This window comes from Schistocerca serialis, chromosome 2, assembly GCF_023864345.2.
Source record: "Schistocerca serialis cubense isolate TAMUIC-IGC-003099 chromosome 2, iqSchSeri2.2, whole genome shotgun sequence".
Taxonomy (NCBI): domain Eukaryota; kingdom Metazoa; phylum Arthropoda; class Insecta; order Orthoptera; family Acrididae; genus Schistocerca; species Schistocerca serialis.
The window spans coordinates 465,374,233-465,389,189 of NC_064639.1; the positions used below are offsets into that span (position 1 = coordinate 465,374,233).

The window sequence follows — 14,957 nt, forward strand, 5'->3', positions numbered from 1 at the left end:
GGTGACAGTGGTATGGACACCATGCAGATTAAGGAGGGTACAACTGGTTCACAGATGGCTGCATGTCAGTGAAGAGTGAGCCGCACTCTTGTCAGTCATTAACATGCTGAAACGAGCAGGCCATGGCCAAAGTGAAAGCTGTGGTAATGCAGGAACATTGTGTGACTATCAGAGGAACTGAGGAAGAAGTGGGCATCAGGAATTTTTTTGGCACTTTCAATTGTGACCAAAGATTTGGCCATGAAGGGAGTGTTGGAAAAATTCTTGCCAAAGCTACTGCTCATAGAGCAAAAGAAACTTCATGTTGAAGTATCACAGAGCATGCTGACTCCACAGACAGTGACCCTACCTTTGTGAACACCAAAATCACTGGTAATGAGTCCTGGCAGTGCAGGTATGACCCAGAAACCAAATCCCAGTAGTTACAGTGAAAGCATTTGTTGTCATCAACATCAAAGCAATAGTAAAGTGGTGCATTCTTTGACTCTTGCATTGTGGTACACCACGAGTATGCACCATAGGCCCCAAAATCACCAAAGAGTACTACAGGGGTGTCCTCCATCCGTATATGATGTGGTGTGCAAGAGACCAGACATGAGGTCAAAAGCAAATTGGCACCTCCATCATGAAAATGCTCCAGCACATTTCTCACACCTGATTCAGCCTTTTTGGATGATTCCTCTGCTTCAATGGGCTCCTAACTCTTGTGATTTGGCTCCCTGAGACTTCTAGCTGTTTCCCAAACTCAAGAAGCCATTGAAAGGAACGTGGTTTCAGGTGAGAGGACATTGGTCAGCAACAACAGTTGAGCACACTCTGTTCTGGAGAAAGCTTTTCAGCAAGCGTCCAGGAGCGATGGTACTGTTGGCAGTGTTTGGAGCCCCAGGTGTCCAACTTTCCAAATAAACTAGTTTTTTCCCTGACCAGAGGTAAAAATGAATTAGGTTTTTAGATTTATGGTTCTGATACTGTTGGTTGGTGTCATTAATTCAATGTGGGGTATTGTGTTCTACAGTATGTGACACAGATAGGAGCACTGAACACTTATATAACACATGGAAACAGAAAAAGATGGCAAACTTCCTTTTCAAGATGTCCTATTTCAGTACAGGCTCGACATTTCATTTGCCCACAGTTTATACCCTAAACCAATGGAAGTTGATTTATACCACCATGCTTCCAGCTACCACAATCCCTTGCAGGAGCACCACATACTCAACACTTCAGTATACGTGGTGTACTCCATTTCAGGTGAACAAATTTTGATAGCAAAGCTGCTTAAACATATTAAACGAGTCGAGTCAGTAAGAGTGAGAAGTTAAGTACATTCTATGTAACAGAGGTTGGGGGGGGGGGGGGGGGGCAGCGAAAAATAGACAATGAAAGATGTGGAAAACTAAAAAAAAAAAGTGCAGCAAACAGTAGTTACAGTGAAGAAATGCCAAGACAAAATAAATTAATGTAAATTAAGGCCAGGTGGATGGCGAGAACCAAGGACATGTTGTAGTGCTAGTTTCCACCTGTGGAGTTCTGAGAAACTGGTGTCTGGAGCAAGAATCCAGAAGGTGTGTGTGGTGAAACAGGCAGTGAGGTCATGAATGTCATGTTGTAGAGCATGCTCTGCAACAGGATATTGTGAGTTGCCAGTACACGTCCTCTGCCTATGCTCATTCATTCTAATTGATAATTTGGTGATAGTCATGCTGATATAGAAAGCCAAACAGTGTTTACATAACACCTGTATATGACGTGTTTTTTTGCTGGTTGCTCTCCCTTTGATGGTATGTGTTTCACCAGTTACAGAGCTATTATAGGGGGTGGCAGGAGGGTGCATAGGGCAAGTATTGCAGTGGGAACAGTCATAGGGGTAGGGGCCATTGGGTAGGGAGATGGGTGCAGAAGGGACAAGAGTATTGTGGAGATTGGGAGGGTGATGGCAAGCTATTCTAGGTGTAGTGGGCAGAGTTTCAGAGAGAATGGATCCCATTTCAGGGCATGATTTTAGGAAGTCATGGCCCTGTTGAAGTAGCTGATTAATGCTTTCCAGACCTGGATAATATTGAGTTACCAATGGTGTGTGTCAAAGCTGCTTTTTGGAGGGATCAGCAGTACAAGGATTGGATATGAGGCCCCAGATATCTGCTTTTTAATTAGGTTGATGGGTAATTACATGCAGTGAAGGCTGAGGTGATGATGGTGGTGTATTGCTGTAAAGAGTCTGCATCTGAACAAATATGTTTGCTTTGGATGCCAAGTATGTATGGGAGGGAATGTTTGACATGGAAAGGATGGCAACTGTCAAAATGTAAGTACTGTTGTTTGTTGGTAGGTTTAATGTGGATGGAAGTGTGTACCTGACTTTTGGTGGGGACAGGATCAACATCAAGGAAAGTGGCAAGGGATTCAGAATAGGACCATATTAAATTTAACTGAGAGAAGGTATTCAGAGATTCCAGGAAAGTTAGCAGGTCAGCCTCACCATGAGTCCATACAGTTAAGATATTGTCAATGTATCTAAACCAAACCAGGGGTTGAAGACTTACAGATCCCAGAAAAGCCCCCTCCAAGTGACCCATGAAAAGATTGGCATAGGAAGGAGCCATCCTGGTACCCATGGCTTAACCCCTGATATGTATGCATGTCTGCCCCTCAAAGGTGAAGTAGTTGTTGGTCAGTATAAAGCTGATTAAGGCTAGGAGGAAGGATGTCATGTGTGGAATCAGGTGGGTGCTGACTGAGCAAATGTTCATCAGCAGACAGATCATGTATGTGGAGGATGTTGGTATAGAGAGAGGTGGCATCAATGGTGAGAAGCAAGATGTGTTATGGGAGTGGTGCGGGTATGGATTTCAGACAGTCTAGGAAATGGTTGGTATCTGTGATGTAGGAGGAGAGTCTTTGTACTAATGATTACAGGGGCTGATCAACTAAAGTAGATATGTGTTTGGTGGGTGCTTTGAAGCCAGCAACTATAGGACAGCCAGGATGTCGTGTTTGCGTGATCTTAAGAAAAGAAGGTAAAAGATGGGCATGTGTGGTTTGGGCAGGACAAGAAGTTCTATGGATTGAGGTGTTAGTCGTTGTGAGGGGCCTGAGGTTTTATGGAGGGATTGCAGGTCAGTTTGAATCACAGGGATGAGATCTTGATGGCAGACACTGTATGTAGAGGTGTCGGACAGCTGGCGTAGACCTTCACTAACATACTCCCTTTGGTCAAGTACTACAGCGGTAGAGCCTTTGTCTGATGGGAGCATAATGATGGAGTCATCAGCTTTTAGGGAATGTAGTGACTGGAGTTATGCAGAGAACAGTAGGGTCATGTTGTAGGGACCTGAGGAAGGTTTGTGAAGCAATGCTGGATGTGAGGAATTCTTGTAAGGCTTGTAAGGGAGGTTATGTGGTAGTGGTGGTGGATGAAGTTGGAATCGTGGTCTCAACTGTTGGAGGCAGGGTTCAATGTCAGGTTTTTTATTTTTTTATTTTAGAGACCCTAAGTACATATTTTATTTCCATCTAAAACATGAAATTAGAAGTTTTCACTAAATTACATCAGAAGGTCAATGGTGACAAGTCACAACAAGTGATAGCCAACAAGTACACATTTGCTTACTTTCCCTGTAAATGGTTATTTTTAGTGAATTAATGAATTAATGAATTAATAATAATAATAATAATAATAATAAAGTTGACATTATACCAATTATACTATCAACTACAGGAGTCATACCACACAATATCCACCAGTACATCAATGCAATACAGCTACATCCAAACCTATATATACAACTACAGAAATCTGTAATTGACACTTGTTCAATTACTCGAAAGTTCCTAAGTGCAATGTAACATATACTGTACAGTTAAAAGGAAGTCACGCTTGGTCAAGGTCCGTGTCACTTTCCATTTTTAACCAGACATAACGTCTGAGACAAGAAAGAAATAATAATAATAATAATAATGGATGATGTAAAACTACTGGCAGCAACAGATCAACAACTCAACCAATTACTAAAGTTAACAGAAGTTTTCAGCAATGATATAAATATGGCTTTTGGAACAGACAAATGTAAGAAAAATAGCATAGTCAAGGGAAAACACACTAAACAAGAAGATTACATATTGGATAACCACAGCGACTGCATAGAAGCGATGGAAAAAACAGATACCTATAAATATCTAAGATGCAGACAAAAAATAGGAGTAGATAATACAAATATTAAAGAAGAACTAAAAGAAAATTATAGACAAAGACTAACAAAAATACTGAAAACAGAATTGACAGCAAGAAACAAGACAAAAGCTATAAATACTTACGCTATACCAATATTGACCTACTCATTTGGAGTAGTAAAATGGAGTAACACAGACCTAGAAGCTCTCAATACACTTACACGATCACAATGCCACAAATATAGAATACATCACATACATTCAGCAACAGAAAGATTCACATATGGCAGAAAGGAAGGAGGGAGGGGATTTATCGGCATAAAAAACCTACGTTATGGACAGGTAGACAATTTAAGAAAATTCTTTATAGAATGAGCAGAAACTAGCAAAATACGCAAAGCAATCACTCATATAAATACATCGGCTACACCACTGCAATTTCATAACCACTTCTATAACCCTGTAGATCACATAACATCAACAGATGCGAAGAAAGTAAATTGGAAAAAGAAAACACTACACGGCAAGCACCTGTATCATCTAACACAGCCACACATCGATCAAGACGCATCCAACATATGGCTAAGAAAAGGCAATATATACAGTGAGACGGAAGGATTCATGATTGCAATACAGGATCAAACAATAAACACCAGATATTACAGCAAGCATATTATTAAAGATCCCAATACCACAACAGATAAATGCAGACTTTGCAAACAACAAACAGAAACAGTAGATCACATCACAAGCGGATGTACAAAACTAGCAAATACAGAATACCCCAGAAGACATGACAATGTAGCAAAAATAATACATCAACAACTTGCCATACAACATAAACTAATAAAACATGTTCCCACATACAAGTATGCACCACAAAATGTACTGGAGAATGATGAATACAAATTATACTGGAACAGAACCATTATAACAGATAAAACACCACCACATAACAAACCTGACATCATACTCACCAATAAAAAGAAGAAATTAACACAACTAATCGAAATATCCATACCCAATACAACAAATATACAAAAGAAAACAGGAGAAAGAATTGAAAAATACATCCAGCTGGCTGAGGAAGTCAAGGACATGTGGCATCAGGATAAAGTTGACATTATACCAATTATACTTTCAACTACAAGAGTCATACCACACAATATACACCAGTACATCAATGCAATACAGCTACATCCAAACTTGTATATACAACTACAGAAATCTGTAATTATTGATACATGTTCAATTACCCGAAAGTTCCTAAAAGCAAAATAACATATACCGAACAGTTAAAAGGAAGTCACGCTTGATCAAGGTCTGCATCACTTTCCATTTTTGACCAGACATAACGTCTGAGAAAAGAAAGAAATTATAATAATAATAATAATATCAGTAACAGTAATTTATTTTTCTTATCATGAGCAACAAATAATTCTTAACCAATGGACAGACAGCATGTCTTAGTATGGACCAGTTTTGGAAACTTCCAACAAATGATTTTAATGAGCTGTAATGGAGATTCAAATATAACAAAAAATAGACAAGCAACTTCTATTATACTGATAGTCTTCTATTGTCAAAGTGTACAGATATAATTTAGAGAGATTCCATAGCAGTTCTTGTCTGATTAAGTGAGAATGTGTAAGTAGTTCCAACATTTTTCTTACTGATCTGTGGGCTGTACAGACAATATAGAGTACCTAATTATTTGAATAAGGACACAAGACTGTTTGTGTGATGTAAATATTCAGCCAAAACTCAGTCCATCCTCTCATATTTGGTGCATGTAAGAGCAATAGTAAGGGGGCTTTAACTCCAGTAATTGCTACATTACAACCAATTAATCAATAAGGTAACAATCTCCAGTGCTTTAGTGCACAGGGAACTTGCACTACCAACAAGCATATCCTATTACACTCATTGCATCACTTCTTCCACTAAAATAACAGAATTTGGAATTGTTGTTACATATAAAATAATTACTAGAAAAACAGTAAATTACTCTTCCTCTCTTTCATCCAGCAGAAACAGCAGACTAGAACACATTTTGTGTAATAGTTTCTACAAGAAAATGGCGCATCTCAGGATAGGGGTTTCTATTCAGGCCATTATCTACTCGGTGCTCCCTATATGTACTAATTGTTTTGTAAAGTAAATGTAGGTGAATCCTGTAGGAAGTGTCTAGTGCCACTTGTGATGTGATTAAAAGATACTTCTGAGGAAAAAAACATGGAGAATTTGATGATCCAATTAAACTTTTTTCTATGTGTATCAGTTTTGTATTTATCTCAATACAGTTGGTAAAGCTGAATGCATTGATAAGACAAAATATATGTGAACTAGTAGTTACATAATCATGATAACTCAGCAACTTGGTATTGATTCTTGTAAATATCAATGTGAGTGAAATAACTTTGTTTCAGAGGAATACAGTGTGGATATCTTGTGAAGGAGAGAATCCTGCAGACATTGAAAACATCGGTCCTCTGAAGTACATACCAGATCGTGGGTTTCCTGGATACTTCTATCCGTATGAGAATTCTGAAGGATATCTCAGTCCACTGGTTGCTATCAATTTTGAAAGACCCAAAGGTGAGATTCCTGTTCAGCTATATGAACTTTAATTGTTCATTTCACATTATAAAATGACACAGTGAATCACATAATTAGTAATTAAAGTAAAAAGAATTCACAGGTAATTTCTCTATGCACATAAAGAACAGTACAGCTATTTGAAAATCTGATTTTGCAAATCCTTGTTTGTACCATCATTAGCATGGAGAACTTTCCTCTGAAACACTCTACACAACTCTTTTCTTTACCAAGTAATTCCAGAAAAGTTTTCGCTCTTCTCGCGGGTAACTTTTTATAGCCTGTCAGATATAAGTAAAAGTGACTCATTGTGTGGCCTTGGTTAGTGTTTCTTGCTATAGGGATGCAGGAAGTAATAGAACCCAGCAGTTTGTCCTTGGTTGGAGATGGGGTGTCATCAGGAGTGCCTCATGGAAGTGTGATAGGTCTTTTATTTTCATTATACATAAATGATCTGAGAAGCAGGATGAATAGCAATCTGTGAGTGTTTGCTGATGATCCCGTGGTGAATGGGAGAGTGTCATTGTTGAGTGACTGGTGACTTAAACAAAATTTGTAGTTGGTGTGATGAGTGACATCTTGCTCTAAATGTAGAAAAATGCAAGTTGATGCAGATGAGTAGAGAAAACAATCCCATAAGGTTCAAATACAGCATTAATATTGTATGGCTTGACACAATCATGTTGATTAAATAGCTATGTGAATATGAAATGGAAATTGCATGTAAGCCTGGTAGTAGGGAAGATGAATGATTGACTTCAGTTCATTGGGAGAAGTTTAGTTAAGTGTATTCGTCTATAAAGAAGACTGCATATAGAACACTAGTGCAACCCATTCTTGGGTGCTGCTAGAGCATTTGGAATCTCCACAAGGGCGGATTAAGAGAAGACATAAAAAAAATTCAGAGGCAGGCTGCTAGATTTGTTACCAGTACGTTCAATCAACATACAAGTATTACAGAGATGCTTTGTGAACTCAGATGGGAATCTCTCAGGGAACATTATTGAAAAAATTCAGAGGGCTGACATTTGAAGCTGACTGCAAAAAAATTCTACTGCTGCCAATGTATATTTCACATAAGGACCATGAGGATAAAAAAATTAGTGCATGTATCGAGGCATGTAGATAGTCTATAGACAAGTGGAACAGGAAAGGAAATGACATATAAAGTACCCTCCACCATGCACCAAATGGTGTTTTGTGGGGGTATGTGTGTGTGTGTGTGTGTGTGTGTGTGTGTGTGTGTGTGTGTGTAATAGAGGGAAACATTCCACGTAGGAAATATATATCTAAAACAAAGGTGATGTGACTTACCAAATGAAAGTGCTGGCAGGTCGACAGACACACAAACATACACACAAAATTCAAGCTTTTGCAACAAACTGTTGCCTCATCAGGAAAGAGGGAAAGACGAAAGGATGTGGGTTTTAAGGGAGAGGGTAAGGAGTCATTCCAATCCCGGGAGCGGAAAGACTTACCTTGGGGGGGGGGGGGGGGGGGGGAAAAGGACGGGTATACACGCGGGCGGGCGCGCGCCCGCACACACACACATCCATCCACACATATACAGACACAAGCAGACATATTTAAAGACAAAGAGTTTGGGCAGAGATGTCAGTCGCGGCAGAAGTGCAGAGGCAAAGATGTTGTTGAATGACAGGTGAGGTATGAGTGGCGGCAACTTGAAATTAGCGGAGATTGAGGCCTGGTGGATAACGGGAAGAGAGGATATATTGAAGAGAAAGTTCCCATCTCTCATACTCTCTGGTGGAAGTATCACTTTGCCACGAAGAAAAATGATCCTAATCCTACCCCTAATGATCAAACTCCCCAAGACACTATCCAAATTGAACCCTGCCTGGAACAGTTCCGTCCTCCGTCACAGCGGGACCCACCTCCTCTTCCTCAAAATCACCCTCTCCAAACCTTCCAGGAATTTCTGACTTCCTGCCTTGCCTCTCAATCCTTCTTAAAAAACCTTAATCCTACTCCCAACATCACCACTGCTGAAGCCCAGGCTATCTGTGATCCGAAGGCTGACCGGTCCATCATCATTCTTCCGGCGGACAAGGGTTCCACGACCGTGGTACTTGATCGTCGGGAGTATGTGGCTGAGGGACTGCGTCAGCTTTCAGACAACACCACATACAAAGTTTGCCAAGGTAATCCCATTCCTGATGTCCAGGCAGAGCTTCAAGGAATCCTCAGAACCTTAGGCCCCCTACAAAACCTTTCACCTGACTCCATCAACCTCCTGACCCCACCGACACCCCGCACCCCTACCTTCTACCTAAAATTCACAAACCCAATCATCCCGGCCGCCCCATTGTAGCTGGTTACCAAGCCCCCACAGAACATATCTCTGCCTACGTAGATCAACACCTTCAACCCATTACGTGCAGTCTCCCATCCTTCATCAAAGACACCAACCACTTTCTCGAACACCTGGAATTCTTACCCAATCCGTTACCCCCAGAAACCATCCTTGTAACCATTGATGCCACTTCCTTATACACAAATATCCTGCACGTCCAGGGCCTCGCTGCGATGGAGCACTTCCTTTCACGCCGATCACCTGCCACCCTACCTAAAACCTCTTTCCTCATTACCTTAGCCAGCTTCATCCTGACCCACAACTTCTTCACTTTTGAAGGCCAGACATACCAACAATTAAAGGGAACAGCCATGGGTATCAGGATGGCCCCTTTGTACACCAACCTATTCATGGGTCGCTTAGAGGAAGCCTTCTTGGTTACCCAGGCCTGCCAACCCAAAGTTTGGTACAGATTTATTGATGACATCTTCATGATCTGGACTCACAGTGAACAACTCCAGAATTTCCTCTCCAACCTCAACTCCTTTGGTTCCATCAGATTCACCTGGTCCTACTCCAAATCCCATGCCACTTTCCTTGATGTTGACCTCCACCTGTCCAATGGCCAGCTTCACACGTCCGTCCACATCAAACCCACCAACAAGCAACAGTACCTCCATTATGACAGCTGACACCCATTCCACATCAAACGGTCCCTTCCCTACAGCCTAGGTCTTCGTGGCAAATGAATCTGCTCCAGTCCGGAATCCCTGAAGCATTACACCAACAACCTGGCAACAGCTTTCGCATCCCGCAACTACCCTCCCGACCTGGTACAGAAGCAAATAACCAGAGCCACTTCCTCATCCTGTCAAACCCAGAACCTCCCACAGAAGAACCACAAAAGTGCCCCACTTGTGACAGGATACTTTCCGGGACTGGATCAGATTCTGAATGTGGCTCTCCAGCAGGGATACGACTTCCTCAAATCCTGCCCTGAAATGAGATCCATCCTTGATGAAATCCTCCCCACTCCACCAAGAGTGTCTTTCCGCCGTCCACCTAACCTTCATAACCTCTTAGTTCATCCCTATGAAATCCCCCAAACCACCTTCCCTACCCTCTGGCTCCTACCCTTGTAACCGCCCCCAGTGTAAAACCTGTCCCATGCACCCTCCCACCACCACCTACTCCAGTCCTGTAACCCGGACGGTGTACACGATCAGAGGCAGAGCCACGTGTGAAAGCACCCACATGATTTACCAACTGACCTGGCTACACTGTGAAGCTTTCTATGTGGGAATGACCAGCAACAAACTGTCCATTCGCATGAATGGACACAGGCAGACAGTGTTTGTTGGTAATGAGGATCACCCTGTGGCTAAACATGCCTTGGTGCACGGCCAGCACATCTTGGCACAGTGTTACGCCATCCGGGTTATCTGGATACTTCCCACTAACACCAGCCTATCCGAACTCCGGAGATGGGAACTTGCTCTTCAATATATCCTCTCTTCCCATTATCCACCAGGCCTCAATCTCCGCTAATTTCGAGTTGCTGCCACTCATACCTCACCTGTCATTCAACAACATCTTTGCCTCTGCACTTCTGCCGCGACTGACATCTCTGCCCAAACTCTTTGTCTTTAAATATGTCTGCTTGTGTCTGTATATGTGTGGATGGATGTGTGTGTGTGTGCGAGTGTATACCCGTCCTTTTTTCCCCCTAAGGTAAGTCTTTCCACTCCCGGGATTGGAATGACTCCTTACCCTCTTCCTTAAACCCCACATCCTTTCGTCTTTCCCTCTCCTTCTCTCCTTCCCTCTTTCCTGATGAGGCAACAGTTCGTTGCGAAAGCTTGAATTTTGTGTGTACGTTTGTGTTTGTGTGTCTGTCGACCTGCCAGCACTTTCATTTGGTAAGTCACATCATCTTTGTTTTTAGATATATATATATATATGTATGTATGTATGTATGTATGTATGTATAAGTAGATGTACATGTGTGTAAGTGCTCCAATAACATATTGGTGTCCAGCTGACTGAATATTATGTTAACAAAGGCTCTTCCATAAATTCAAATAGTTCCACGTACATTTAAACCTAAAATCACTGTCAGTACCACGTAGTATTAATGCAAGAATGGATATTGGTGAGTATCCAGTAATTCTCAGAGTGACTTCTCACACATTTTTATAGCAAGCTTAAGCATTTGTCATTTCTCCAGAGTATCAAACCTAGGAAGAAGGCCAGGAGATAAAGTCCTGGCATTGCCTGAAAGTTTCTCACTTTCTATTTTAATTTAATCCTTCAGTTTTTTAGCTTTAATAATCCCCACTGACGCTGTATATGGAAATATGCCATTCCTTCCACAGCAATCACAAGCTCTGAGTAAAGACATAACTGAGTACCTCTTAATTTAAGTTTGACAAACTGCTAATGCTGGTGGCCTCAGAATTAAATAACTACTTGTGTGAGTAATTAATATAATGTATAAAATGATGATGACTGGTTGTTGTTGTTGTTGTTGTTGTTGTTGTTGTTATTGTTCTAGTGATGTCTAAGTTCTATTAATTAACAAAATAGAATCAGAAATTTCACCATGATAAACTTTCTGAATTACATTATTTATTTTTCAGGTGGAATACTCATTAATATTGAGTGCAAAGCTTGGGCAAAAAATATAAAACATAATAGACAGTACAGAATTGGCATGGTACATCTTGAACTTATGATTGATTAGTAACACAATTCAATGAAACAATGTAATTCTGCAGATTTGACCATGGCAAGCTGAACACCAGTTGTAGTAGAAGTGATACGGATATGCTGTAATTCAACTATCTGATGTTTGACTGAGAACATATTTGTGTTTTGAACATATTTTTGGAGCTGATTGTCCAGATTAGACTATGTAGGATTAGCAATTGGTGTTGTAAGAGTGTACAGTACAGTGCTGTGTAGTGGAGTGTATCAGCTGAAACATGAACTGCAGTAGTTTTGAGTGTCACCATTTTGTCTTTACTGCACAGCCAACAAATTCCCAACAATCCTAGTCAACTTGGTTATATAATGGTGTGCCTTAATTCAAAAATTTCTGGGGAATTTGAAAATTTATGGTATTTCATGTGTATATTGTCATATGCCACATTCATTTTCATTAAGATATTTTACTTCTAATTCTTCAGAATATATTGTTGTAATTTAGTAATTTATCATCTTTGTTGTTGCAATTCTTTCTTAAAGTCTTTGTCACACAAATCAGTTTTCAGAACTACTGTAATATTTTCCATTCTGCCTTTTGCATATGTATTGCTTGAACATTGTTGTAACACAACTATTTGTATGTTTAAAGAAAAGGCTGCCACCAGCTGTGCATGCTGTTTCCTGCAGCATGTAAGAAAACATGACACACTTTTAGTACCTATTTCACACAACAGGAATTTTGGATATTTAGGAGAAAGATCTTTATTATTTTCTCAGTTCTGTTTTAACTTGAAGTAGATCTTATATGAAAATAAAATATTTTTTAATATTCATGTTGTATTCATGTTAAAAATTGAGAAAAGAGGTTTACATCCTGGGGCAAAACTAAGAACATCATTAATGTCATCATATGGTCAAAACTTTGTATAGCCTATTACTAAAACTGTAAACAGAAAGAACCAACAAATATTTGCTTTAGCAGCTATCTAAAATTTTCGGGACTGGTGCTGCCATCTGTTGAAAACCTTACCTTTGGACTAATGGTCACCATCACCCTCGAATCCCCCCTGCGGGTCCGGGGATTGGAATAGGCCCGAGGTATTCCTGCCTGTCATAAGAGGCGACTAAAAGGAGTTAGCGCCTGCGTCCGGAGACGGACGGTTCCACGACCTATAATTGTGGTCTTTTTGGTTTTTCACTTCTCGTTTCTTCCTTCCTTTTGTTGGTTCCTTTCCTTGCTCTTCTCCACCTCACTGTCTTCCTTACTCTTTCCCTTGACTTCTCCTTGCCTTCTCATTGCCTTTTTCTCCTTGCCTTCTCATTGCCTTTTTCTCCTTGCTTTCTCATTGCCTTCTTCTCCTTGCCTTCTCTGGTCTCCGCCTCGGCGTTTGAGACAGTCTGTCCTCTTTCTCCCTCTCTCTCTTCTTTTTCCTCTTCTTCCTTCCTCCCTGTGCGTGCCTGAAGGCCGACCCACGCGTTCGCACGCGCAGCCGGTGACGGGGCAACGCGTAAGTCCCCGCCCTGGGTAGACATGTAAGGCACGCGCGTACCCCCTGGTAAAGGCCAGGCCCGGGGAGGGGTGATTGCCTGAGCTGATACCTTCTGACCATGCCGATTGGTCCCTCCGTCTGTTTCTCGGGAGGTGTGACCTGAGGTGTAAACATTCACCTAAGGTGGGAGTGCCCTCTGAGAGGGTCCCCACAAGGAAGGAGCGCGCCATCGGAGACGCTGGCAATCATGGGGCATTCCTCCGCAATGGATTCTAATCCATCTCTTTCGACTTCGACCCAAAAACGGAAACGTGACCAGCCAACAGTGACAAAAGTACTACCGCCTGCCCCACAGTTCCTCGTAGTTTCTCGATCTGAGGACGGAAAGGATTTTTCCTCTGTCAACCCTTTCGTTATTCAGAAGGGCGTAGATGCCATAGCCGGATCTGTCAAATCTTGTACCAGGTTGCGTAACGGCACCTTATTACTAGAAACTGAGAGTGCCTTTCAGGCACAAAAACTGCTTCGGGCCACCCTCCTGTACACGTTCCCTGTCCGGGTGGAAGCCCACCGAACTTTGAATTCGTCTCGTGGTGTAGTCTATACTAGCTCCCTCGACGGATTGACTGACGAGGAGCTTCAATCATTCCTCGCTGAGCAGGGCGTGACGGCTGTCCATAGGGTCATGAAAAAGGTCAACAATGACCTTGTACCGACCCGGACAATTTTCTTGACCTTCGATAGTGTTAAGCTGCCATCGCGCATCAAGGCAGGCTACGAGGTTATTTCTGTTCGCCCTTATGTCCCGACACCTACGCGCTGCTACCAGTGTCAGCATTTCAATCACACTCGACAGTCTTGTTCCAATGCGGCTAAATGTGTTACTTGTGGCAGGGATGCCCATGAGGGGGACTGTCCACCTCCGTCTCCTCATTGTGTGAACTGTCAGGGTGACCATGCCGCATCCTCCCGCGACTGTCCTGTCTATAAGGAAGAACGCTGTATCCAGGAAATTCGGGTCAAAGAGAAAGTGTCCACCTCGGCTGCTCGCAAGCTATTGGCTAGTAGGAAGCCCACGCTGTACTGTCCTCGCCTCTCCTCGGACTACCCGGGAGGTAGCAACCCAGACATGCGATCTGACCTTCAGCACCACGGTCGTCCGTTCGGCCAGTGCTAAGATCGCGCGGTCGACGTCTCCTCTTCCTCCCATTACCCCACAGACACGAGCACCTTCCTCAGCTTCTGCTAAGACGAAGACATCGAAGTCAGATGCACGGGCCTTCAAGAAGGAACCATCCCGTGCAGACTTCCTCCGTACCTCGACCTCCCAGCCTTCGACCGGTCCTTCCACTACACGTCCTTCCAAAAAGGCGCATAGGAAGCACAGTTCTCCTTCTCTGCCATGGCGCTTTTCTTCTCCTGCGCCACCCAGCGGTTGCCGCCCCAGGCCGTCATCCGTTTCGCCTGGCCGCACCGCTGGTCGCCGTACATCTGGCCGTTCACTGGCGGAGGAAGCTCCCCCTCCCGGCCATCCTCCCAAGATGGCCGATGACCCTATAGACCCAATGGACGATGACTGTCCGGCTACTGATAGCGGCGGCAGTGCTCGCTCGAAGCCAGGCCCTAAGCGGCCGTCGAGGTGACCACTTCTCTCATCTTCCTTTTCTTACGATGGCACT

At 42.5% G+C, this 14,957-nt stretch overlaps 1 protein-coding gene across 1 annotated transcript in view; it reads left to right on the forward strand.

Annotated features, from left to right (window-relative positions):
- The window catches only part of LOC126457375 (sodium/potassium-transporting ATPase subunit beta-2-like), a 136,052-nt gene extending 123,435 nt beyond the window's left edge, over window positions 1–12,617 (forward strand). Inside the window, exons 6-7 of the mRNA XM_050093626.1 lie at window positions 6,600–6,768; window positions 11,722–12,617. Coding sequence (XP_049949583.1) covers window positions 6,600–6,768; window positions 11,722–11,825 — 273 coding nt within the window. The 3' untranslated portion in view covers window positions 11,826–12,617. The remainder of the gene's footprint in view (window positions 1–6,599; window positions 6,769–11,721) is intronic.
- The last annotated feature ends 2,340 nt before the right edge of the window (window positions 12,618–14,957 follow it).